Source organism: Cricetulus griseus, chromosome 2, assembly GCF_003668045.3.
Source record: "Cricetulus griseus strain 17A/GY chromosome 2, alternate assembly CriGri-PICRH-1.0, whole genome shotgun sequence".
Lineage (NCBI taxonomy): Eukaryota > Metazoa > Chordata > Mammalia > Rodentia > Cricetidae > Cricetulus > Cricetulus griseus.
In genome coordinates, this window is record NC_048595.1 from 317498985 (window position 1) to 317524987 (window position 26003).

The 26003-nt window shown below is 36.1% G+C and overlaps 1 protein-coding gene across 2 annotated transcripts in view; it reads right to left on the reverse strand.

Annotated features, from left to right (window-relative positions):
- Positions 1–748: 748 nt before the first annotated feature.
- Fcho2 (FCH and mu domain containing endocytic adaptor 2) overlaps positions 749–26003 on the reverse strand; it is a 92366-nt gene continuing 67111 nt past the window's right edge. For both annotated transcript variants that reach the window (XM_027401651.2, XM_027401650.2), the window contains 9 exons: positions 24391–24494; positions 20964–21093; positions 15119–15230; positions 10972–11127; positions 10341–10473; positions 7916–8115; positions 7227–7291; positions 3403–3567; positions 749–3107 (listed from right to left, as the gene is read on the reverse strand). In XM_027401651.2, coding sequence (XP_027257452.1) covers positions 3085–3107; positions 3403–3567; positions 7227–7291; positions 7916–8115; positions 10341–10473; positions 10972–11127; positions 15119–15230; positions 20964–21093; positions 24391–24494 — 1088 coding nt within the window. In that variant the 3' untranslated portion in view covers positions 749–3084. The remainder of the gene's footprint in view (positions 3108–3402; positions 3568–7226; positions 7292–7915; positions 8116–10340; positions 10474–10971; positions 11128–15118; positions 15231–20963; positions 21094–24390; positions 24495–26003) is intronic.

Genomic DNA, 26003 nt, shown 5'->3' on the forward strand with positions numbered 1-26003 from the left:
CTATCAGGTTTCCCAACAAACCAAAATAATTATACTAGTTGTTTTTATGACATATTTGACAACACTGCCATTGTTTGGTATAATTTCTTTTCTTTTCTCATTTTATCTTTTTGCTTTTTGGTTTGGGTTTTTTTGGTTGTTTTTTAGACTTGATGGTTCCTAACTTCTGACATTATGATTTCTTAAAATTACATTTATTTATTTGCTACCTTTTGTGTGTGTACAGAAGTCAGAGGAGGACTTGAGGGAATCAGTTCCCTCCTTTCACTGTGTGGGTCCAGGGGATTGAACTCAGGTCATCAGGCTTTGTGACAACGAACACCTTTCCCAGCTGAGCCACCTTTCAGGCCTCATCATGATTTTAAATTATATACAACTGTTCCTATAAAACTGGTCAAAAAGTCTTTACTAAAGTTCATAATCAATTTAAATATACTTATAAACATGTTGAAAATAATTCACTGTTAAACATTTTTGATATTTAGAGCTACATACCAAACTAAGTTTTCTTTATGACCAATAAAACTTCAGTAGTTCAATCTCTGTATGTTAGTACAAATGGCGACCTAAAGCTCAAAACTTGCTGGGGCTCCAGCTCAGTGGTATAGTGCTTGCATAGCACCCACCAGGCCCTGGGTTCAAGGAAAAACAATTTTAATAAAGTTAAAGTCAATTCCTTCCTCAGCTTGACTGTCCTATCTATAACATATCTATCAATATGTATACAAAGACACATAAAACCAACTGCTAAATTATATATTACATGTTTATTAGGGATACAACTTTTATGTAAAATTTACATTTTATGAAAAAAAATCAAAAATATTTACAAAATTTTGGAAGATAGATGTGCTCTAATTACAACCCAAAGTAGTAAATAACACTCCTTAAAAGCTCACACTTGTTAAGAGTTCTGTGTTTACAAATTCTTGGTTAAAGAAGCAGCTACAAAGTTATCACTGTACATAAGCAAGAACCAGCTTGCTAGATAGTCTCTCACTGAAACCTACTGGGCTTTTAAAAACATTAGTGAATTTTTAAATGAAAAAAAAAATCACTATAAACTCATATGGCTTTAAAACTGTAACCTGAACCCAATACAAACTTGCATGTCAACACTAGGTATGAAGGCTATGGGATAAGAAAGTGCACAAGGTTAACCATTCCACTCATTTCAACATTTTAAGGTAATACTTGATTAAAAACAGACATTGTGAATGTAGCAGTGACAGAATTCAAATATTAAAGCATTGACTGCCCAGTAAAAGCAAAGTTTGTCAATATTTTAGTAAGTGTAATTGTAACTGGCATTTTAAAGAACTTAAGAGCTAGAAATTCTAATTTTGCTAGTGAGTAAAGATTAACATTTCAATAAATTGTCTTAAATTTGCTTAAGTCAAATCTAAATTTAGAACTGAAATAACACTGAATATATGACTACTCATTTTGTATTACAAACTGCAGAAGAGCAGACTTTTCTGTTGTGTTTAGTATAGCAAGATGTTATTTTAGTGTCTAGTAATGGGGCTTTATTTTTTGTAAAGCTTAACAAAATAATTAGTGGTTTATATAAATTATCAGATATAACACAAGCTATCACTTCTATGAAAATGAAAGACATTGGTATTTATCATAAATTCCCACTTGTAAATTATGAAACTTTGTCTAAAACATTTTATTTCTTTTGTTAATCAGAATTTGCTATAAAGTTATTACTTAGTATGAGCAGTTCACATTAAGAAACACTCAACCCAATCCTTCACTTCAAATAATTTACCTATTCTTACCATATAGGAATTTGACAATTTTCTAATTATTACAGTGAAAACAAGTGACAGTACTTCTCTCATTGCCAAAATGAAATCTTTTAAAAAATTATTCATAGAATGCTAGAAAACCTATATTCACAACACAATAGCAACTAAGTGTGTAAATTTTCCTTGATAAATATGGTCAAGTCAAATGCTAAATTAGAGTTAAAATACCAGTTAGCAATTTATCACCATAGTTTCAGCACTTGTTCATTTCACATACATATGAGGTCAATGTTGAATATCTGAAGGTAATTTTAATCCCAGTAAACATACTCCATTAGGCTTATTTGTTTTTCTAGTGGCTATAGTGTATAAGACAGGAGCCAGGATTTTTAAGTACAAATTATCTTTTGGTTATTTTCAATATTCTTCCCAATTATAGCTTGAAGGTATTTTAAAAATTACAAATATATTTTAAATATGCTTGACCACTGTATGTTTCTGAATACAAGATCCAGAGTGAGAAAAAAGTGAGGCACATTAACACAAACTAGAGGCACATTCCTGGTTTCTGTTATTGTTTTAAAAGGCACACATTATGTAATCCATATAAAAATAAATTAAATCTACAGCATTAATTCATCAAAACAATCACAACTTCTATAAAGTTAATAACTGCAGAAGTAAGTTTTTCTGCTGTCCTTCGCAAGCTTATTTTAAAACACATTGCACTTGAGAATTTAAAAAAAAATCATATAAAACACCATTTACACTTTATTACTATGCTTATGAGAATCAGATTGTAGGGTTTTTTTTTTTTTTTTGCATACAACTTGGACTCTGGTCTGATTACCTATGGCACATAACTCAATTAGATTGAGCTCTGAGTTAACATTCAAAACTTAAAATTTACGTTGTTTATATTCATTCAATATCAAACTTATGGAACTTCAAAGCTATCTCTGACTCTAAATACTTATGGAAAGCTAAATAATTTTGTGCTTGCTCTCCTGAAATTTTAGGTTTGTTACTACATTCTAACCTTTGTACAAACACAGACACTGAAGATAATAAACTTCATTTTAGTGACAATTTGAATACATGTGCTTCCTGAATATTGCATTTGATCATTAATCATTACTGTGTACAAGGTCATTTCAGTGCTATTTCTTTCAATGACTCACTTTGAAAGTGCAATTTAATGTTTGTAGTCAGCTTTCAAAGACAAAGTTTGAAAGACATCATACAAGTAAAAATAGTGTTTGGAAAGAACAGGTGATGCAGTGACAGGTTTGCACTGTTCCCTTGAGAAAACCGCTTTCCAGGTCCATCAACAATCAGCCAAGTATCGTCCTGAAACACACCAAGCAGACCCACACAGTTACACCATCAAATACACTAAAGGACCACATTGCTCTTTATGGGTACAGACACAGAACTCTAGTTCCCACCTGCTGTTTACTACTCATTAGGATCACATTACATAGTTTACTATGCTGATCATGGTAACTCTACCAAGACTGTCTTTTATCTGGCAGCTTGTAGCAAGGGAGGAAAAAAACAAAACAAAACATGTTTTTAAATTATAAACTTATAGAGAACAAATGTTTCCCATATACACTAGAAAGCTCAAAACATCTCAACTTACCAGTGGCAAAACGCTTCTTTACTAAAGAAAGTCTATAACCAGTGCCAACTAGCTCAATATCTACTCCCGAGAGGGTATTTCCCTCACTAAGAAATTGCACTGCAAGTGTTGTGGGTTTGCTGGGTCCTTCTGAAAGATCAAATTTTGCTCTGAGGGATCCAGAACCTACAAAGAAAGGAATAAAGACCTTATAAAAGGTAAAATATGTTATACACCAAATAAAATTAAATGAGTATCTAAGCCAGGGCTTCCCAACCTTCCTAATGCTATGAACCTTTAATACAGTTCCTCATGTTGTGATGATGCCCAAACATAAAATTATTTTCATTGCTAGTTCATAACTATAATTTTGCTACTGTTACAAATTGTAATATAAGCTGGGCGTTGATGGTGCACACCTTTAATCCCAGCACTCGGGAGGCAGAGGCAGGTGGATCTCTGTGAGTTCAAGGCCAGCCTGGTCTCCAGAGCGAGTGCCAAGATAAGCTCCAAAGCTACAGAGAAACCCTGTCTCGAAAAACAAAAAAAAAACAAAAAAACAAAACAAAACAAAAAAAAGTAATATAAATACCTGGTATATAAGATATCTGATATGTAACCCCTTGAAAGGGCATTGCAAGCCACAGATTGAAAATGGAGGATCTAAGCTAAATTACTCAGCCAATGGTAAATTCATGAGATGCGCATAGTAAACAAACCACTATACTGTTTTCAAATCAAACCCTATTCAGTGAGCCTGAATTTCTACTAAGTAATCTCAATCTACTATTTTCTTTTATGTAACAGTCAGGTTCAGACATATACTGCTTTAGATAGATGCTTGTGATATGCATGTGAGTTGACAAGGACAAGGTAACGCATGGAGAGCAGCACACAGGGAGCAAGGGGGGCATGACACAAAGGATGGGGGAAGGGACAGAGGGATGACAAGACAAAGCAAAGAGAAGTGAGTGCTGAGTACTAGATCATGCAGTCCAAAGGGTTAAGAAGAAAAGGCAGCTACTACTGTTGGGAGGGGGGTATCAGCCTCACTATTTTTCACTCATCTTATTAACATGATACTCTAACCAACTGAGCTAACTGGCTAGCTACATCACCCTTACTTCTTAAATTTTATTAGTACAACATCACATCACCCCATCAATATATTTTAGGTCTTTTCTTTCAGCTATAATCATTTATTCAACATATCCTTGTCTGACTGCAACAGAACTAGGGTATCAGTGAAGCTAATGAATCTGATAAGTGCTCTGAAAACATGCATTTCTGCTGCAAGTTATAAACACTGCTGGGCACGCTGGTGTGCATTTTAGGCAGGTACTGGGATGTAGACAGAAGACCCGTGAGAGCAGGCTTAAGAGAACCATATTCATACCACAGTATCTGGATGAAACCATAATAGTAGCAAGGCCCCAGGCCACAGTAATAAGTTTATGACATAGCCACAAGGAAACACCAGAGATAAGACAGGCAAGAATCTCAGATTAGTGCTCCTAGAAGAGAAGGCAGGGGCAAGATGCAAAGCAATGAGACCAACTACAATAAACGAGTTTATTAGGGCTCTAGGTGACAGAAAAATGGGATCTGCTAGAAATCCTTCCGGACTTCTCCTTTCCTTTTCTTTTAAATATTGTGTTCTAATCTAATTTAACCTGGGTTTCTGATTAGGGCAGTGGTTCTCAATCTGTGGGTCAAGACCCTTTTGGAGATAAAAAGACCCTTTCACAGGGGTCATGTATCAGATATCCTGCATATCAGATACTTACATTATGATTCATAACACTAGTACAATTACAGTTATGAAGCAGCAACAATAATTTTATGGTTGGGGGGATCACTAAACACAAGAACTAACTGCATTAAAGGGTCACAGCATTAGGAAAGCTGAGAAACACTGTCAGGGGAAGTGGACAGACCTGCTCAGTAGCAGCAAGAAGATATTTTAATCCCCCTGTAAGTAAGTTTTACACTACAGAGAAATATGAAACAAGAGGTAGTAACTGGTCTGTCCTGTGTTATCATACCTGGTGATGCATACCAGAATGGAGATGCTGCCTAACTCTTAACTATTGTCCACACAGTTCTGAAAGTTGTACACCCTTGCTCAACAACTCAGCTCTGTGGTGAACGCTCCACTGTTAGCATCAGTGAGGAGCACTCATCCAGCAACGCTTAAGCTTTACAATTGCTTCCTATTCTTTTTCTGGGTACTGAGCAAGAATAGAAAACAGGTTTCTATTTTATAGCATTTGAATCTGGGTATTTCTTTGTAAAGGTCTGACTGACTGACCATATCAAAACCACATTCATAAAATCCTCTCATTTCCTTACGTATTATAGACACTTTCATGCCTGAATAACAAAAGGAAAGTACTAAACATGTGATAGAAAATGTAAATCTTGTTTTTGAGAAAACAAATTCCTTTTCTGGTATATTTACAATTATTGTGTATTTTATTAAATAGGGGAACAAGATCCTCTCATCCTTGCTGGCTGGCTGTAAGCCTAATACATAGGATGTCTGACTTACTTCTACGTTAAGTTAGCAATTTCAGTGTGGTTCACAAAAAGCTCCATGGCTGGAAGAAAAGTCAGTGAAGCTAGCTACCAACTAAAAATACAAACTTTAAGTACTAAACAACAAAAGGAACTAAAGGCCAGCTTGGTTACCTTACCTCAAATGTGGCTCTCTAATACAAATCTGATCCTGTACAGCAGATATACAAGAAAATCACAATCTAGATTTGCTGATAGTCCTTTATATAGAAATACTAGAGGAAAAAGGCCATTGATATGCTCAAAATGTTCAAAAAGAAAAGCTGAAAAAATTGGCAGAACTAAAGCATCGCTCAATAAGAAAAATTAATGAGGCTAATTAGGAAGACAAGTTCTCCTTTTAACTAAGAGACTATGAGTATGTCATGTTAGGGACTTGACTTGGGAACGGTACACCAGTTGTAAATACACTGAATCAGTGGAGATACTGGAGTGATAACTAGCCATATGGTGAACACAGAGACTCAGTCAGTAGGAGGAGACAATTAACTTGCTTCTCCTTAAAACTGAAGACCTCTGGTTAACTCCAATAGGAATAAACAGAAAAGGTCTCTTAGCAAGATGGAGCAGACAAGCATCATGTTAAAGCTGTTTTTCATGTATTTTCAAAGCTATTTTCTATGCAACTGGGGAAGGAAGTAAGGGTACCTGCTTTAACAGAAAGCCCCTGCCTTCCCCATTTACAGAATAAGCTCAATCGTTTGCAATTATTTGAATTACCTACCTGGGAATAGTTCTATTTTTTAATAAATTCTACCACTAGGCATTTCTCTTATATAAACATAAGAAGCAGTTATCCCGCAGTTATAAAATTATGTTATTTTTCTTACAAAGAAATCATATTCAAAAGAAGGGTAAAAACTTCTGAATCTCCACTTGTACATTCTTACATACAAAGGGTATTAACTTCCACCTAGTGGTGAGTTCTAAAACTGAAGGCATGAAATTTCAGAAGGAAACTTTCAATGACTATGCTTAAAAAAAAACAAAACAAAACCAAAGGCCAAGATGCCTCAGCAAGTAAAGGCTCTTCTCACCATGCCTCAAACCTGAATCTCATCCTCAAGACCCACAGGGTGGAAAGAAGAGAACTGACTGTGACCATGCACTCACACAACGTAACTAATAAAGGTAGTTAACAGTAATGTCAATAATAGAAAACAACCAAAGGCAGGGGCAGCAGAGTTATACAGTACTTGCCCAAAAGGCACCCACCAGGGCCTGGCTCTGATCCCCAGCACAGAGAACGAGAAGGAGCACACCCTTACCTCCACTCTCTGATTTCTCCGAAATCCCAGATAATTTCCAAAAGGCTTTCATTTGTTCTGCATTCCTGCAATAAGAACAAGTATCTTCAAATACAGTCTCTTACACTATACATAAATGGCCACTCAATAAATGTACCTCAAGTACTTTTATTGTAAAAACTATAGTGTGGGCTTTAAATGGCATTACCTAGTAAAAATGTAATGAAAGTTTACCAAATTACAGGATTCATTTCATTTCTAGTGGCCAGAGGAAACAAACCTGTGTACATGTGGCTCGGTATCTTATTCAAGAGAAACATTATTCTTAATGATAACTATAAAGAGCTGTGAGATCTGTGCTATAGTACTAATAGAGGTAGGAGAGGTACAAGAGGTGGTTAGCAATGCAGGAACCAGTACTATTGAAAACTAACCAGATATTCCTGTAGCTAAGCTAAGTGCTACATTTAATCCTATTAAATAGTAACTATTGCTCTTTAAATTCTATGTATGTATAGAAATGTGCTTGTCACTGGCACATGTAGGGTTTAAGGATCTCCTTCACATAGGTTCTCAGGAATCTTTACAAAGTTTTCAGTTTACTAAGGTTGCCAGGTTTGCATGGACAAGCACTTAACCCAATTATTGTTAGTTTTAAGAGGTTAGAACTGTTGCAGCTAGAGACAAACAAAAATGCAAACATAGTTTACCATATTGCAGGGGGAAGGGACTGCATATTTGTGACTCCTCCATCCACTGGTACCACCACCTGTATGTTGGAAAGCACACTAGGTGCGACCATGGCTTCTGGGTTGTACTTATAATCCACTCTCAGATCTGTGGTACTGGCACTACATTTCCAGTACGTTGCAAGATTTAGAGGAGTGGACTGAATGCCATTTGATGATACCTTTAAAGAGAATCAAACAAATAACTGTCTTTGCCTGAAGAGTAAACAAGGCATGTTCATGACACAAACATTTATGCTCAAGAATCTGCAGAATCACAACAAAGCAGTAAGAAGAGTGGCTGTTGCTAGGTAAAATGAAGCACTCAGCTCATAAGGTCACTCTTGGTTCCGTGGATCTGGGGCAGACTACCTGCAAACGACCATGGTGCAGTTCCCTTGGATTCAACTGCAGAAAATTTATATAAAGTCCAAAACCTTTCAAAGGAGGTTCTAAGATTTTCAATTAATTATATATGAAATTATAAAGAATTCAAATATACATCTGTGAGAAAAAAAGGTTTGCCATGTGGTTCCCAATGCCTAGAATTAATATACCTCTAACTTCAAGTATTTAATAACTTTAAACACTGTGAATGGATAACTTCTGACCACGGAGCTCCTTTTTCAAAGGGATCCTTGAAGCCATTTCCTTTCATCTATAGCACTTAATTTTCTAATATATCAATACTATTTACTGATGTTTACCATCTCCTTGTACTATTCCCAGCAATTAGCAAGCACTGATTACAAATGTCTTGCTTAGAAATGTGCTATTTTAATAGTATCATTACGCTATTAAAAATTCAAACATAAATGTAAGTTGTTTTTACAGATTTTATTTATCTCCAGCATGTGCATGCATGCATGTTGCTGGGGATTAAGCTCAAGGCTTAACACATGCAGGATTAGTGCTCTACTACTGAGCTGTAACCAAGCCCACCCCTTGGTGCTTTTTCTCCCCACTGTTAAGATCATGCTACATATCCTCCCAGACGTTTTAGGAACATGAAACATGGTTCTATTTCATTTGTGTAATGATTTTTATAAAATACTGATGAAGCAGTGTATTCCTCTGCTGCTGTATACTTGGTGGACAGGAAACAATGCTGCAGTAAATGTATTTTGTATCTTTTCTTTGTTATGAAACTTCTGAATAATTATTTCAGGAAGAACTTTGAATTAAACATTGTATCTATCCAAGTAATTTACTACAACTTCCCTCTAAAAGGTTCTATTCATTTGCATTCATAGGAATAAGTGGTTACACCCCTTTTAACATTGGATGGAACAATCATGACTGCCTTAACCACTGTTGTGAATACACTGTAGTAGAGCATGCGTCCAAGAGTTATCTACCTTGAACTTACTAATTTATAAGGTTCTTGGAGTAATCCCTTTAGTCTGTTTTATACATTGCAACACTTTTATATACATACCCATTTACTTGTTTTTGTGTCAGTTACCTTTTCTGACATACCTTCTGGGTTTTAAATTTATTATTTTATGTATATGCATGTGCACATACACCCACACACACATGCATATGGAAGTTAGAGGTCACACTGTGGAGTAAGTTCTCCCATTCTACATTTATGTGAATTCTAGGGACTGAACTTGAGTCATCAGGATCAAATTCAGGTTGTGAGGATTGCACGAAAAGCACTTTTAACCACTGAGCCACATCACAAGCCCCTCTTCCAGGCTTTAAACATACTTGGAAATGATTTTCATAGTTCAATAGTAAAATCATATACTAAGCATATATTATGAATACATACATATTTGCTCATAATTTATTTTAGCTCCTTTATGGTTTCACCTATTATTAAGCATTTGATACATGCAGACGTAGAGCTTTATATTTTTTGTTTGTTTGTTTTTGTTTTTCAAGACAAGGTTTCTCTGTGTAGCTTTGGCTGCCCTATAGATCAGGGTGGCCTCAAACTCCCAGATATCTGTCTGTCTCTGCCTCCCAAGTGCTGGGATTAATGGCGTGCATGCACCACCACTGCCAGGCTATTACTTCTTATTTTATACTTTTATGTAACAGTACTAACAAATCTAGAGAAACACTTAATTCTGTACTATTAATATAAACAGTGAGTGTCTGCCTTATCAAACTTTAACTGACTGCCTTGGTATTTCTTAAGAATGATACACTGGAGTTTTCAAGTTAAATATAAATTCATGTATTAATATTTACTCAGTAGCTGAGTCACAAACAGATGGTAAATACTTTATCATTTTGGTTGAAATAGTCATTAACTGATTTTTAAATTCTAAAACAATCTTGCACTCTTGGAATGCACCTCAATTGGCTACAACATGTTTATTCATGTAGTGTTCTGCCAGATTCCATTTGTTTATATATAAATTTAAGGTTTCCATGGTGATAGGACACTCACCTGATACTTTAATACATCTACATTATAATAAGAAGCAGCAGGATTTTGCTCTGATAGCTTCTTGAGGTAGACAGTAACAGCTTGCATGTTCATCCAAAAATCTTTTGTGTTGGAATCACACTGTGATGGATCACTATATAAGAAACATTTTGTTATTTGATTTGACTTATCTTTTTCCCTCATTTACTTTGTTGGTGACCTAGGAAAGACTATTAGAAATCAACCAAAATGTGGAATGAGGAAAACCAATATTATAAAACAAAGAACAGAACAGTGAAAAGTTTCCCTGAAAAGTAACTAGCACTAGCACCAAAACAAAGCAAAAGGACGGCACAAAGCTACTTAAGTGCAATAAATAATTTTCTATTTTTTAATTTAAATTAGAAACAAGATTGTTTTACATGTCAATCCCAGTTCCCTCTCCCTTCTCTCCTCCCCTGCCCCCTACTAACTCCCTATCCCCTTTCTGTGCCCCAGGGAGGGTGAGGCCTTCCACAGGGGATCTTCAGAATCTATCATATTACAATAAATAATTCTGGCATTGTGTTCAAATTCAACATTATTTCACAAAGAAAAAAACATTTCTTAAAAAGAAACTTCAATCATAATCTTAAGAGTAAAGCACACAAACCTGAACACAAGCTGTGAATTTGGAAGAATTTGCTCGAGTCTGCTGATGTTTTTCACCCTAAAGCACAGCACAGCTGGAGAGGGGTTGCTTGTGAAGACTTTAATAATTCCACTTGGAAATGATATTGTCACGTCTCCAGTGATCTTCACAATACACCTGACATTGGAGGACATAGACAAGTGCTTAAATAAGATGCTCTACTCTCTTCTCAAAAGTATGCTTGGCTTTAAAAAGTGTATATATGTGTGGATATATGTAGGTATGCCTGCATATACTTACAGCTGTATCCTTTATTATAATTACAGATGAATTAATCATAGAAAATTGTAGTGGCATACTCCTATTATTAAATATAAGCATAATTCTTTGTGTGTGGTAGCCATCTTTGAAGACCTGTAGGGTAGTGCTTTCCTGGTAACAGCATACTAACTAGTTACAGTTACTTTCTCCTCTTAAGCCCACTGAACCCCTGGGCTTGGTGATGGCTGCTCTTCTTGTTCACTACTTCTTCCTTTGAAACTCTTGATTCACACTCAGACCCTATCCCCTTTAGATCATTTTCAGTAAGTCCCTTTTCTTTTTCTGAGATCTTGAGTTCCTGACTAATCTGCACCATTATTTCTAGCATAATTTTTAGTAAGTTCAATATCCATCCAGTTGGTGCTTTTAACATCCTTGGTCACCTAGCTCTTCAATCTTTCTTCCAGAGGCTCTGTCCTTCACCTTAGCTCAGCCAGGCCACAGTTCCTCCACAATCTAGTTCACAACCATCACCCATCTACTCAGATCCCTATTTTTCTAACTCAACTTAATTCCTCACTGTCCTACCTCATTTCCCATAATCTTTCAAGCTTCAGATCCTTACACCCCCCATCTTTGATTTCCAGACTCCTCACTAGACATGCTCCTTTGCCTAAGCTCTCCCTACGCTTTTGCTAACTGCTCCCTCCTATATATGCACAGCTGAATGTAACTAAAGACAAGAAAAGCATACGGCCAAACCTCCTATCTGCTCCCTTAGCATGCCCTGGCAATCCTACCTTGTCTAGTCACTTGCCCCTCTGCCTTCTCAGAGTTTCTATTTCTCCTCTAACCAGCAATATTTCCTCACCCTACACCTAGGCTATTATTTTAATGAGGAAATAAAATCAGAAAAGAATTTGCTCATAGTCTTCAATAAACTCCTAATCTGCCAAACCTATATCTATCATGAGCCTTTCTTCATGCTTCTATAGAAGACTTGCACATATGGGCAGGATGGTGTGTGGAGGCCAGAAGCTGGTACCAAAGTTCTTCCTTGATTGCTCACCACCTAATTTTTTAAGGTCTTTCCCACTAAATCTGGAGCTCATAGATGTGTGCTGCCACTCCCAGCCTTTTAATATTTTTACTATTCTTTTGAGAATCACCTAGATGTATACACAATGAATTTGATCATATTCACCCTCTACTCTTCCTCCTTATTCTTGTCGGATCCACCACTCCCTCCCAACTTCAATACTCAGGGAAGGGATCTTCCTGAGGGCCCATGCTAGGAATCTGAATGCTGGTCCTCAGTGCTCATGCTTGTGAAGCAGGCCCTTTCCCAAGTGATCCATCTCCCTGGGAGGGGGGGAAGAGAAGGAGGAGGAGAAAGAGGAGGGGGACGAGAAAGAAGAGGAGGAGAGGAAGAGGAAGAAGGAGGAAGAGGAAGAGGAAGAATTTTGAGACAGGCTCTCACATAGGTGAAGATGCCTTTGAACTCACTAAGTAACTGAGGATGATCCTTAACTCTTTAACCTCTTGCCTCCCCCTTTCCAAGTGCTGGAATTACAGGTATGGGTTAACACACACAGCTCTTTAAATCACCATTCAAAAACTAAAAACTAAAATAAAATTGTCTTGTTCCTGTTCCTTCCACTATTCCATTTCTTAGCTTCCCCTCAGTAAAATTATCCAAAGAATTGTTTATATTTGTTTTTTCCAAACAGTTGCACAATCTGCTCCTGCACTCCAAGCAGGCTCACACCTTCACCATGCTAGTATAATCACATGGTTGAAAGGTTATTAGTGACTTGTATTATCGACGCCAATGACAGCATAAGGAATTCTCCATACCCTCCTTCATTAAGTGACTTTTAGTTGCTAGACACTGGTCCACTGGTTCTGTCCTCCCTTTTCTTGCTGCTTGTGATCACTAATCCCTATGCTTGGTCATTCTGGTCTTCAACAGACAATCAGGACTCGGTTCTCTAAACTTTAAACTTTCTTCTTTCCACTTCTTAAAACCCCAACTTCATATATTACATACAAATCAAGGACACCAAATATTTTATCTCAAGTCTACACTTTCTTGGTGAGCTTCATAATCATGTACACAGCTACCGACTTGTCTACATTAACAGCACTTAACAAGTACTTTAAATTTCGAATTCTATTCTCTATCCTGTGACTTCTCGGCATCTTTCCACAGCCATCCACCATGGTGGGTGGATGAAAGGCCCAGGCTAACATGGGGTTAGCTCGTTAAACAACTGCAATAAAGCCTCGTGCTGTTTTCATCAACAAACAAACAAAAAAAAAATCACATTCTATTCTGTCAACAAATCTTGATAACTGTTTTCAAATACATTTCGAGTATCACCAATGCTTAGTACCTTCCCTGCTAATAATATACTTATTCAAGTCACCATCATCTCTTATCTGGGTTTCTGCATCTAATCTTCTTTCTCTTGAGTTTATTCTACAAAGAGCAGCCAGAATACTACAAAAACACAAATAACCTCAACATCTATCAACTTAAGGAGCCCACTTGACTTCTTACCTTATTAAAAATGAATTCCTAGCTTATCATGGCCTACAACTCCCAATCAGATCTGATAACTCCCTGAATGCATCCTTAGCTGCGCTCCTATTTTTTCCTATTCAGTGACAAGTTTCACTTTACTGCTTCTCAAATACACCAAGCATGCCTTTACCTTGGATTGTAGAATGGTGCCCTTGTCCTGGGGCATTAGTCTCTCAGATAAGTGGATGGCTTGCTCCACAATATTTTTCAAATATCTGCTTAAACCCCTATTGTAATTTCCCACCCTCTTACTCCCCTTTTAAAACATTAGCAGCAATACACAATCTATTTGTTTCTCTGATGTTTTCTTTACTATAATGCAATGTCAGAAGACCTCTGTTTTCTGTAGTAGTCTTGGTACTTATTCAGAGTCTTGCTGGGCGTGGTAGCGCATGCCTTTAGTCCCAGAACTTTGGAGGCAGAGGAAGGCAGATCTCTGTGAGTTCCAAGCCAACAAGAGATATACAGAAACATTGTTTCAAAAAGAGTCTTACACACAGTTAAGTACTTAGTGAATGAATATATAGTTAAGTACTTAGTGAATGGGAGTTGGAAATAGCCTGGTGGATAAGAGTGCTTGCTGCTCTTACAGTGGACCCAAGTTCAGCTCTTAGCATCCCTCAACATCAGGAAGCTCACTCCAGTTCCAAGGGCTCTACACCCTCTTCTAGCCTTTTTGGGCAGCAGGCATACACATAGCACACATACATGCATGCAGAGAACATACATATACATAAAATAAAAATAAAATGTTAAAGCAGATATAACTTTTCTCAAAAGTAAGATGCTAAACCAATTCTGCAAGAACTCAAACACCTCGTCTATATCTATTTAGGACAGTGGTTTTCAACCTATGGGTCATGACCCCATTGGGGGATCACATATCAGATATCCTGCATATCAGATATTTACATTACAATTCATAACTGTAAAAAAGCTAGACTTACAAAGTAGAAATGAAATAATTTTATTGTTGGGGTCACTACAACAAGAGGAACCACATTAAAGGGTTGCAGCATTAAGAAGGTTGAAAATCACTGCTTTAGGAAATGACACACTTTTAAAAGATATACCATCAGTATGCCATTATTAGTCAGAAAGCTTGGGCAAGAGCAATAAACTGAAGGACAGTCACCGCCATTATAGTATTTGTGTGTATGTGTACAGGAACCCCTGGATGATTACAAAATATAAAGCCAACAAATGCTTAAAGGAATTTTCTAATGTACAAAGAATCAATAATAGCTTATAATTCACCACCAAGCCCCAATTTCTGCCCACCCCCAAACACAAGTGCATATGCATATATTTAGAACTAACTTGGTAGGATCTGCTCCTTTAAAGTAGGCATTGACGGATTCTGTAAGAGCGATTGCCACAGGTAAGGTGTCCTGGTTTCCAAGGCTGACTGGGCTGGGACCCCGTGACACACCTAGAATAGACACAATTAATTTGTTAAATCATTCTAGAAGACATATACCAAATACTAAGGTTCATACCATAAATACCAAGACAGATTCAAGTTAGGTTGTCACAAAAGACCCTATTACTGGTTTCAGTGATACTGCAAGTATAAACCTAGAGGTTAAGAAAGACATCATAAAACAAATTAGAACACAATGTGAATCACACACACACAAGTCTAGAAAGTTGTAAAACTTACTTTTAATTGGAAAGACACAGGATGGTTAAGGAATGTCAAAAAGTAAAAGTCATTGAAACAAAGCTAAAATAACTACTGTGGCCTCCAAAAACCTTCATATTTAAAATTTTTAAAGGTTTATCAATCACAGACTTCAAGGTATTATATTGGATTTTTGTCTGTTAGGTTTCTCCATATGATAATAGTTCACATACTACCTATTATTACTATAATTGTCTGCTCCTCTTTGATGCTTCTATAACCTTAGTTATATAATGCTTAGGGTCAGACAACTTTCAGATTTTGGAGTGTTTCAGATTTTAGAGTATTTGCATGATATTTACCCACCCCCATTATTCCTAACATTCTAAAGTAGAAGGTCTTCAGAATTTAAGGACAGCATATTTTTAGGCAAAGATGAAGGCTTTTTTTGTGGCAAAGTATGCAACAAAATTTACGGTCTTACCTACGCCCATTTTCTTATCTTTTATTTTTTGAGGCAGGGTCTCACAATTCTCACCAATTTTTAGGTACACAGTTAAAAGCACAAAATGCTGTATAACCATCTCTACCATGTATTTCCTTAACTTTTTCAATGACACAAAACAAACTCTATCCATTAAACAATCACTCTATATACCTGCATCCCCACTTTGGCCTCTCATAACCACCATTGTATTTTCTGTCTCCATGAGCCCAACTCTAAGTACCTCATAGAGGTAGGATCAAATAATACTTTCTATCATAATGTACTGAATGCTTATTCATATTGCAGTATATCAGAATTCTCTTCCTTTCTAAGACTAAATAATATTACATATTACATTTTGCTATCTAACAGTTTCTACCTTCTTGCTACTGCAATGCTATTGTAAATTATACTGCTACAAATGAGTGTAAAACAACCTCTTTGAGATCCTGCTTTCCATTCCTTTGGTTATGTACCTAGAAGCGAATTGCTAGATCATACATACAGTTAATTTTATTGCTAATTTTTCTGACCAGCTGCCATACTATTCTCCACAGCGGCTATAAAATTTACAGTCCTACCAACAGTGCACAGAGGTTCTCATTTTCATCAAATCCTCACTAACACATGCAATTATCATTTTTTTGTGATGTTTGTTTTGCAATCAGGATCAAACTCAAGAACTCAAGCATAAGAAGCAAGGGTTCTATCCTAATTTAATGAATTTTTTATGAAGGAGAATTACACAGCTTGGTCACCTGAACCTACATTGGTAGGTTCAGCAGATTGGATATGTGAGGAACACCTTTTTTCTTATCTCCATCCCTAAACAACACAGTATAACAATTATCTACACAGCATTTATCTTATATTACACATTGTAAGTAATCTAAAGACGATTGAAAGTAGAGAGGAGAATGTATACAGACTACATAACAACACAACGCAGCTGGGCAGTGGTAGCTCACAGCTTTAATCCCAGCACTCAGGAGGCAGAGGCAGGCGAATCTCTGAGTCTTCAGAGTGAGTTTCAGGACAGCCAAGGCTACACAAAGAAGCCCTGTCTGAAAAAAAAAAAAAAAAAAAAAAAAAAAAAAAGCCATTTTATATAAGGGACTTGAGTACCCATGGATTTTTATTTTTATTTTTTTTTTAATCACTGGAAGATTGTAAAAGTCAGTCCTCAGGGATGGAGACATTGGCTCAGAGGTTAAAAGCACTAACAATTCCTCCAGAAGATCTGGGTTCAATTCCCAGCACCCACATGGTAGCTCACAACTGTTATTCCAGTTCCAGGGGACTCAACACTCATGGCAAAGACACCAATACACATAAAATAAAACTAAGGGTGCTCCATGACAGAATAACTGACAAGCAGTTACAAAGCCCCAGGTTTGGTCTACAATACTAAACTAAAAATAAATAAATAAATAGATAAATAGATAGATAGATAAATAAATAAAACATTTTGCCAAGTCAGTTAATCATTTCAATTTTTCAGTTGGTCATATGATTAGAGTTCTTGAACTAATTTCCCCCAAAACTGTCATGGTTCTTATAAAACACTGGCAAACAAAGAGTTAGAAGGCTTGAGGGGGGGGCACGCAAAACCACTTTACCATTTGGTATATTCACATTTGTGCTTTCTAAGAATATTTTGGAAGTGAAAACTATCTGTACCCTTAATTAGGATATTTTCATATCCAATTTGATTTAACCTCTACATATTTAGATAGCTTTAAGTTCTGAAAATAGAGTTTGAGCATCCAGGGTAAACTTATAAAGGAAATATTTACTTGCCTAAAATAATAAGTTTATTCTATACTTTTATTTAAACATTTCTGGAAGTGAAAACAATTTGTAGTCATAGTAATATGTTCATTTCCAATTTTGATTTAATTGTTATATATTTAGATAGCATTAAGTTCTGAAAATACAGAGATTAAGCATCTAGGAAAAACAGTATACAGAGTACCTTCCTTCAACACAGAGCATTTATATGTAATTCCTTTCAACATAGCTCCCACAGTGTCTAAGATTTATTTTTACTTTATATGTATACCTATATACCTGTGTACATGTGTACTGAGTGCATGCAATACCTGGAATTGGAGTAAGTCACCATGAGGGTTCTGGGAACTGAAAGCGGGTCCTTTACAACAGCAGTCAGGGCTCTAAACCAGCCCTTTTTATAACATTTTTAAAGCTGACATGTTTTGTTTCTTTTCCAATCACTCTATTCTCATAGCTTGAGAATTCCATCTATTCACTTTTAATACTTAGGTAGGATGGAAGAAAATATAGAAAGAGTATGCATTTTTACATGTAGAGATCTGGTCTCATACAGTGACTGGACATAGTTATTAGCATAAAATAGAGACAGTTAATCTTAGGGTTATTTTTGAATGCTGACACACCATACCATACACTGCTTGAAAAGGAAAAAAATAAATGAAATATTTTAGACAGCTTTAGGAGCATTAGTCACATGTATATTTGCTTCTGATACAATACCTGGTGATGTCTCACAGTGCTTTTCAATTTCAGAGAGTGTCCCAATCAAATTATGATCTTCTATCACATTTAATAAGATAAAATATTGCAGGGAAAGAAAACATTTTCAAGAAACAAGGAAAGTCAACAACTTCAAATCTAAACAAAGCTGAATAATCCTAACAAAGAAAGAACTTTTTAGGTGAACTAAAGACCATCTGTGTAAAACCTCAATATCCATCTGCCTCGCCTGCCTCATCTCTGCTACCTGCTACTGGATCTATTTCCAAAATTGTTTATTGTTTAAAACAATAAACAAATACATACCAGCTAAATCGAGATCAACTTAGCGTTTCCATCACAAAAGAAAACCTTCTGAAACAGACGTATCAAATGGACTACATACACCCCAGACAGATGTAAATGCAGCCCAACACACTTACAGATCACAGTCTCATACAGATATCAAAGAGCTGGCTATCCCCATGAAAACAACTAAAGCTTATTTTGATTATTCAAGCTACATGCTGAATTTCTAGTGGGGCCAATCTATTCTTATGAGTAAAGTGTAGATTTTGTGGGAATAAAATTAAGAAAACCACACACACAAATAAAAATAAGGCTGTTTATTAAAAGAACAAACTTACTAGTTATTCTCAATTACATAAATTTAAAATGGAAAAATGATATGTGAAATGCATGTCAGGCTTGAACATTCAGAAATCAAACCACTCACATTTTCTTCTAGCCAAAATGCTTATGATATTTTTATAAACCTCACACAGACAAGATGTATTTCTTACAAGTAAGCTTGGATAAATTAAACTGGATTTAATTAAATTAGCTTAATTATAAGCATCACTCACAAACAACATGTATCACAATCACCTGGAAAGCATGTAAAAGCCTGGTCCCTCACTCCTGGAGTGTCTGACTTTAAATGTCTACATTTATTAGTGCCCAGGTGGCATAGCTACTTGTAGGACCAATACTAGCACCAATAAGAGGCCAGGTGTAACTGTGATGAAACAGCTGCACCTGAACAGCTGGTGCATTTCAGCAACTCATTGGTGACAATGAGTTAGGAAAATAATTTTTTAAAAAATTTAAAAAGAGAGAAAGGGCTGGAGAATGGCTCAGGTTAAGAGCAGGGGCTGCTCTTCAGAAGTCCTGAGTACAATTCCCAGCTATCACATGATAGCTCAAACTCATGTATAATGAGATCTGGTGCCCTCTTCTGGCATGCAGGCATACATTCAGGAAGAACACTGTATACATAATACATTTTAAAGTGTGGGGGGGTGATAAGAATTTGTTAAGAAGCCTGATAAAGGAGAAAAGACTACGAAATTCTTGAGTAAAATATAGATGCAGTAAACACTGCTTTTGTTTAGTAAGTTTTAGATTATATAAATAAATTCAGTCTAATAACTGTGTTTAATATTTAATAAATTCACAAGCATACAATACTTTCATTGAAGAAAATGATTTTCAAGCACAAACTTTGTTTTTTAAAAAAAATTATTTAATTACTTATTTCATTCAATTTTTGGGGTGTGTGTGTATGTAAGTGTATATATATGCACAACATTGGTAAATTAATCTGACTATGTCAAGATCCTCCAGAAATGGAGTTACAGGTAGTGGTGAGCTGGCATGTGGGTGCTAGAACTCAAGCCTTGGTCCTCTACAAGACCAATTAGCACTCTTAATTAGTGAATCACCTCTCCTGCCCTCCAAACACAAACTTTCTTAAGAATGAAAACTGTCAGTTCACAGTAGAATTAACTACATAGTACAATATTGCCTTAACAGTTCATACTGACCAACAGTTTATAAACTGACTAATTATTAATAGTTTCAGTAACAATTAAAATATTCCTAGTCTAGAAAATAAGAACTAAAATAGAAAAGGAAATGTGGTCAGTTTTACAAGTGTCAAGTATATGTCCAGAAAAATAAAATTTCTGATTTTTAAATGTTTTACTTTCCACTAGGGGAGAAGAGAAAAAAGGATATATAGTTGTGCATCTGTGCAGGTGTGTATGTGTGCGAGAGCCTCCTTTTCCCTTGTTGGATATCTTAAAGCAGGATGGGTCATCAGGGCTATAATGAAGTGACTCACAAAAATGTGGCCAGGGTCTCACTCTTGCTGCCTCTACTCAAACTACTGGAGTGGGATTCATAAACACAGACTAATGATGCGCTGACAGTATTTCCATCACAGTATTCAACAACATAGGAGTCAGTAAGTTGGACTAAGCTGCTTTTCTTAAATGGAATTTAAGGTCATCTAGTCAATGGAAGCTGACATAAAACTAGAAAATGTAAAGCCTTCAAATATATGTGTAATTATATATCTGTGGTACCAGGTGTGGTGACATATGCCTTTAATTCTGGCAGAGGCAGACAGATCTCTGTGAGTTCCAGACCAGCCAGGGTTATGTTGGGAGAACCTGCTTCAATAGAATGAAAAAAACAAAAAAGTGTGTTTGTGTGTGTAAACATAACACTGATTACCCTTTGTACGCTGATGTTCATAACCAACAGCAGCCACTTACCTACTGTTGGAGTGTTGGCAGCACTCAATGATGCAGATGAAGAGATAGAAGAAGAACTCTCTGCCCGGGCTAAGGGAGCAGTAGGGGGTGGGCTGGTGTTGGAAGTTACAGGTGGGCTGAATGGCCTGGGCTTAAAAACAAGAAGTTATTTATCAAAATGCTAAAGCAAGATTTTCCTTGTCAGAGAAATATTTTAAGTCATAACAAACCAAACAATTTTACCATGAGTTTCTTTTAACTAGGTATTAGATGTTATTTCAAATCACTTCCAATAATATACTGAAGCTTGAAAAAGCTATTTTAAAACAATGCTATCAAGGTTTTGCACATAGAATATTCTTTGTATTTCAAAGAGTAGACTTACTATGGTACTCAGAACTGAAATGACAGTTCTTCACATATACTCCCAAATAACTTCCAGAAAGAGTATGTCCATGATAGTTTCTATAAACATGAGATTAGTTCTCTGTTCCCTATCAGCAACAATAGGCGAGCCACAGAAAACAAATCTAAGCATCCTAGTTAATACAACCTTAAAAAGGCATATTTTCATGTTTTTGTTTTCTAAGTTTTACTGTGAATGTAGGCAGTTGGAATGTGGAGACCAAATAAGGGCATTGGGTCCCCTGGGCTGGAGTTACAGATGGTTGTGAGCTGCCTAAGTAGGTGCTAGGAACCCAATTTTTGTGTCTCTACAAAAGCAGCAAGTATTCTTAACCACTGAGCATCTCTCCAGCTCCTGTATTTTCATTTATATGAATGGTTTTGAAAGGTCTTATTACTATTTGAACTTTTACTAACCCTTAGTATTATTTGTTGCAAATATTTTCCTCCTTAAATGTTGCTTGTCCTTTACTTTATAAATATAAATTTACGTCTATTCACATTTGCTTTTGTAATTTTTGCAATGCCTCCTTATTAAGAAGCTATAGCAAACAAAGGTTTGAGAAAAATCTTAATTTTGTTGTTTGCTCATTTCAGAAAGGTAACTAGAAAGTAACATATAAAACCGAACAGGAAAAATATATCCACAATTCTTTTATCTTTTACATTGGTAAGTGGACTTTTTCTTTCAAATTAATTATTCCGATAATACACTAGCAATACTCCCTACAGTATACTATTTGTTTTTAAAGACATACTTAACTAAAAATAGCCTTTCCCTTTTTAGAATACAACTATCCAATACAACCACCAATAGAACTTGGTAATTTGCTGATGCAAACTGAGGTGTGTTGTAAGAATAAAAGTGAACTTTGAAGATAATGTACATGTTAAAAAATTCAAAAAATCTCAAAGACTTTTATTGTAAATATATATTAAAATGTTTTTGCAATACTAAGTAAAACATAGTAAAATGGATTTCAGTGCTTTTACTGCCAGAAAATTTAAAAGTTTGATGTTGTTGTACGTACATAAATACATCCATACATACATACACACACACACACACACACACACACACCCTCCCTCCCACCCTCCCTCCTGGGTAGAAGTGCCTTAAAACAGTGACTGCCAAAGAGTGTACACTAATGGAAAACTTGTACCACTCAAGCTGCCTGATCACTCCCTGAATTCCTGACTTGTCTGGGTACAGCCACAGACCACTTCTACTGAGTTCCCAGGTTGTACTAATGCTTCTGGTCTAAGGCCCCATCTGATGCTTCTACTGTAAGACAACGAGGATTTCCTTGGGGCAGACAGGGAGGCAGTCATTCTTTAGTGGTCAATGAGGCAAAACAACCCTCAGAAGTCTAAAAAAGTCAAGATCCCTTTGGGGATTGAATGACCCTTTCTTTCAGAGGTCACATATCAGATTATCAGATATTTAATTACAATTACAATTGTAATTACAATTAATTACAATTCACAACCGTAGCAAATTAGTTATAAAGTAGTAACAGAACCAATTTTATGGCTGCAGGGGTCATCACAACATGAGGAACTGTATTAGAGTTGCAGCATTATCAAGGTTGAGAGCCACTGGTCTACAATAAAAATGTATACCATTTAGTCCAACATTTCATTTTTAAAACCACTTAATAAGAAAATATTGAAGTGTCGACAAAGCATAGATATACTAAGTTACTATAATAATAATAACAGAATTATCAAATTTCTAAAATCTTTTAGAACTTTAATTCTATAATGTAGAAGACTATACAATTAAATACTCTGCAGTCACTTGAAATGTTACTTCCTGAAGCCCCTGAAGTAGTTTCTAGAAGGATCTCAAGGAAGACAGGGAAGGGTTAATAGAAGTATTCAACTATGAATTCACTTTTAATGATTTTAATTACTTGACAAACGATTCTACTACTTTTAAAGAAGCTTGAAAACTATAAATAACCAGCACTCAGGAGGCAGAGGCAGGCAGATCTCTGTGAGTTCGAGGCCAGCCTGGTCTCCAGAGCGAGTGCCAGGATAGGTTCCAAAGCTACACAGAGAAACCCTGTCTCGAAAAACCAAAAAGAAGAAGAAAAAAAAGAAAAAAGAAGAAGAAAGAAAAAAGAAAACAAAAGAAAGAACAAAGAGCAGATTGTATTTTGAGTGGCTGGAAAGATGGGAAAGGGATAGCTGGGATAGTGATGCCGGCTGGTGAGATGACTTTATAAAGTATCTTCTACATTCAGCTAAAATACTCAAGAAGGGAAAAGATAAAATAATCTTGGCTTTCAGAAATGTAACCACAGTAATTACACAGCAATCAGTGTGGAAGATGAAACAAAAGAGAGCACACAGGAGGCACAAAGGCTGGCTTGGGACTCACCAAATAGAGACCACAGACGTTTCTGCCATGACTGATGACTTCTGAAAACCAATGCTCCCTATTCTTTTGTACTTTCATGTCAGCTAACTGCTGTGGACCCAGTCTCCCAAGTATAAAATGAAGCAGAATAGACAGGTGTCCCCTGGGATTTCCTAACAGTAAGGCCTAAAAACATACATTTTCTTTTTTAAGTATTAGACTTACAGCAGAATTACACAAACTTGCCTTTTGAGTCAATAGGCACTGCCTTGTAATACAACAACTTTAAAAGGAAATCTCTGTCCTCTTAGGCAGTGTGTTGCTTTTCTAGTATAATTTTGAGATTATATGAGAGAGAGAAGTATGAGTGGAGAAACTTCCTATTCTTTAAGGACTTTAGAAAACAAAAACTAAAACAAAACATTTAAGCATGCAGGGGCATATAGAAAAATAGCTATCTTAAGTCAAAATAATTATACCATTTTTAGGGACTAGTGTGGTGGCACATGCCTTTAATCCCAGTACTTGGAAGGCACAGGCAGGTCAATCTTTGTGAGTTTGAGGCTGGCCCAGTCTACATGGTGAGTCCCAGGCTATAAAGGCTATATATTGAGACCCTCTCTCAAACAACAAACAAACCCAAAACAGTTATATAATTTTAAAAATGTGAGTACATACTATTTCATTAATCCCACTTAGTTTGCCTGAAGGAAGCTTTGGTCTGGAAGCAGGCCTTGGAGGTGGAACGATGGTGCCTATACAAAGAGGAGTTGTAGGTCTGGCTGAAGGGAAAGAGAATTTGAACAAAATCATTAGTATGTAGCAATGCTGAGATAGTGAAAGATTATCCCTCAGATATTCTTTATCAAAGCTACTGCTAATATTCACAATATTCCTCAAAACAATCCTTAAACCTTCCAATACAACAGACAAGCATAGAAATTTTGTTCCTGTTTCAATTTTTTACACATATAAAAATTAAATCTGGTAGATCAGTTAATAAAAATAAATCAATTCAAATTCAAAGGTTATTGGCTTACTATCAACACATCTAATTCACAGAGACTAATGTCAGTGCAAGGCTTTGCAGCTATGCCTTCAAAATAACATGAATGCCAAATAACTCACTTAACCGTTAATTACACTTTGTGATCTGACTTAAGTAGAACCACATTGTAATAATCTTAGGAATAACTACAAGCATTAAAGACTTTATAATTTTCTAAAATTAGTACCCATCGATGGGCAGTGGTGGCGCACATCCCAGGACTCGAGAGGCAGAGGCAGGTGGATCTCTGTGAGTTCAGGCCAGCCTGATCTACAAGAGCTAATTCCAGGACAGCCTCCAAAGCCACAGGAAAACTGTCTCAAAAAAAAAAAAAAAAAAAAAAGTACCAATCACTACAGCTCATCTTTTAAACATTCATAATACCTTAATTCTTCTTAAATTCTATATGAATTAGTGCTCTTTTGTCAATGCCTTTTGCAATGTTTTTTTATAACTTTAAAAATTGGTATTCTTAATTTACATACCTTTACCATGATAGTAAATGAAATTCAAGTGTATATAAAAGTCAAATATGTATAATCAAAGCAGGAATGAATTAGAGGTAAATAAATTATCATTGCAAAATTATCACTTTATTTATTTTTGTGAGTGTGTGAGTATGTGCATGGAGGTCAGAGGACAACTTGCAGGATTCAGTTCTCTTCTACCTTGTGGGCTCCAGGATCAAATTCAGGCTTGGCCACAGTACCACCTGCTGAGTCATCTTACTGGCCCTTATTAACTCCTAATAGGATGATTTTCAAGACTTTTGGTCCATTCAAAAATATGTGCTATAATTCAAACATTGAAAAATATAGTGGGTAGGAAAAATATATTTGGAAGGTCTCCAATTAAAATGAATTAAAAACACATAAACCAGCCTAAGTTAATGGATGAGAAAATAAAATGCAAAGCTGAAGATCCTGATCATCAGTGTAGGAGTGGAGGCATAACAGGAAGCAGTAGGAAGAAACAAAAGAAAAAGCATCGAAGGATGGGAAACACACTCACAGGAAGGAATTACCATTAGAAAGCACATCACATGAAAGTTACATACACAAGCTCAAGGAAGGCAGCCAGAAGCTGAAAGACACCAAGTTTAGATTCAGAGGCTGCTGCTTCCCATCAAATATTAACCAGTTTTTTCATGCTGTACATGTCCTCGAATTTGAAGGTATGTTCTGAAGAAATGTGACCAACCTGAATGATTACAGCACTTCCCTGTGCTTTCAGTAGCTATTGT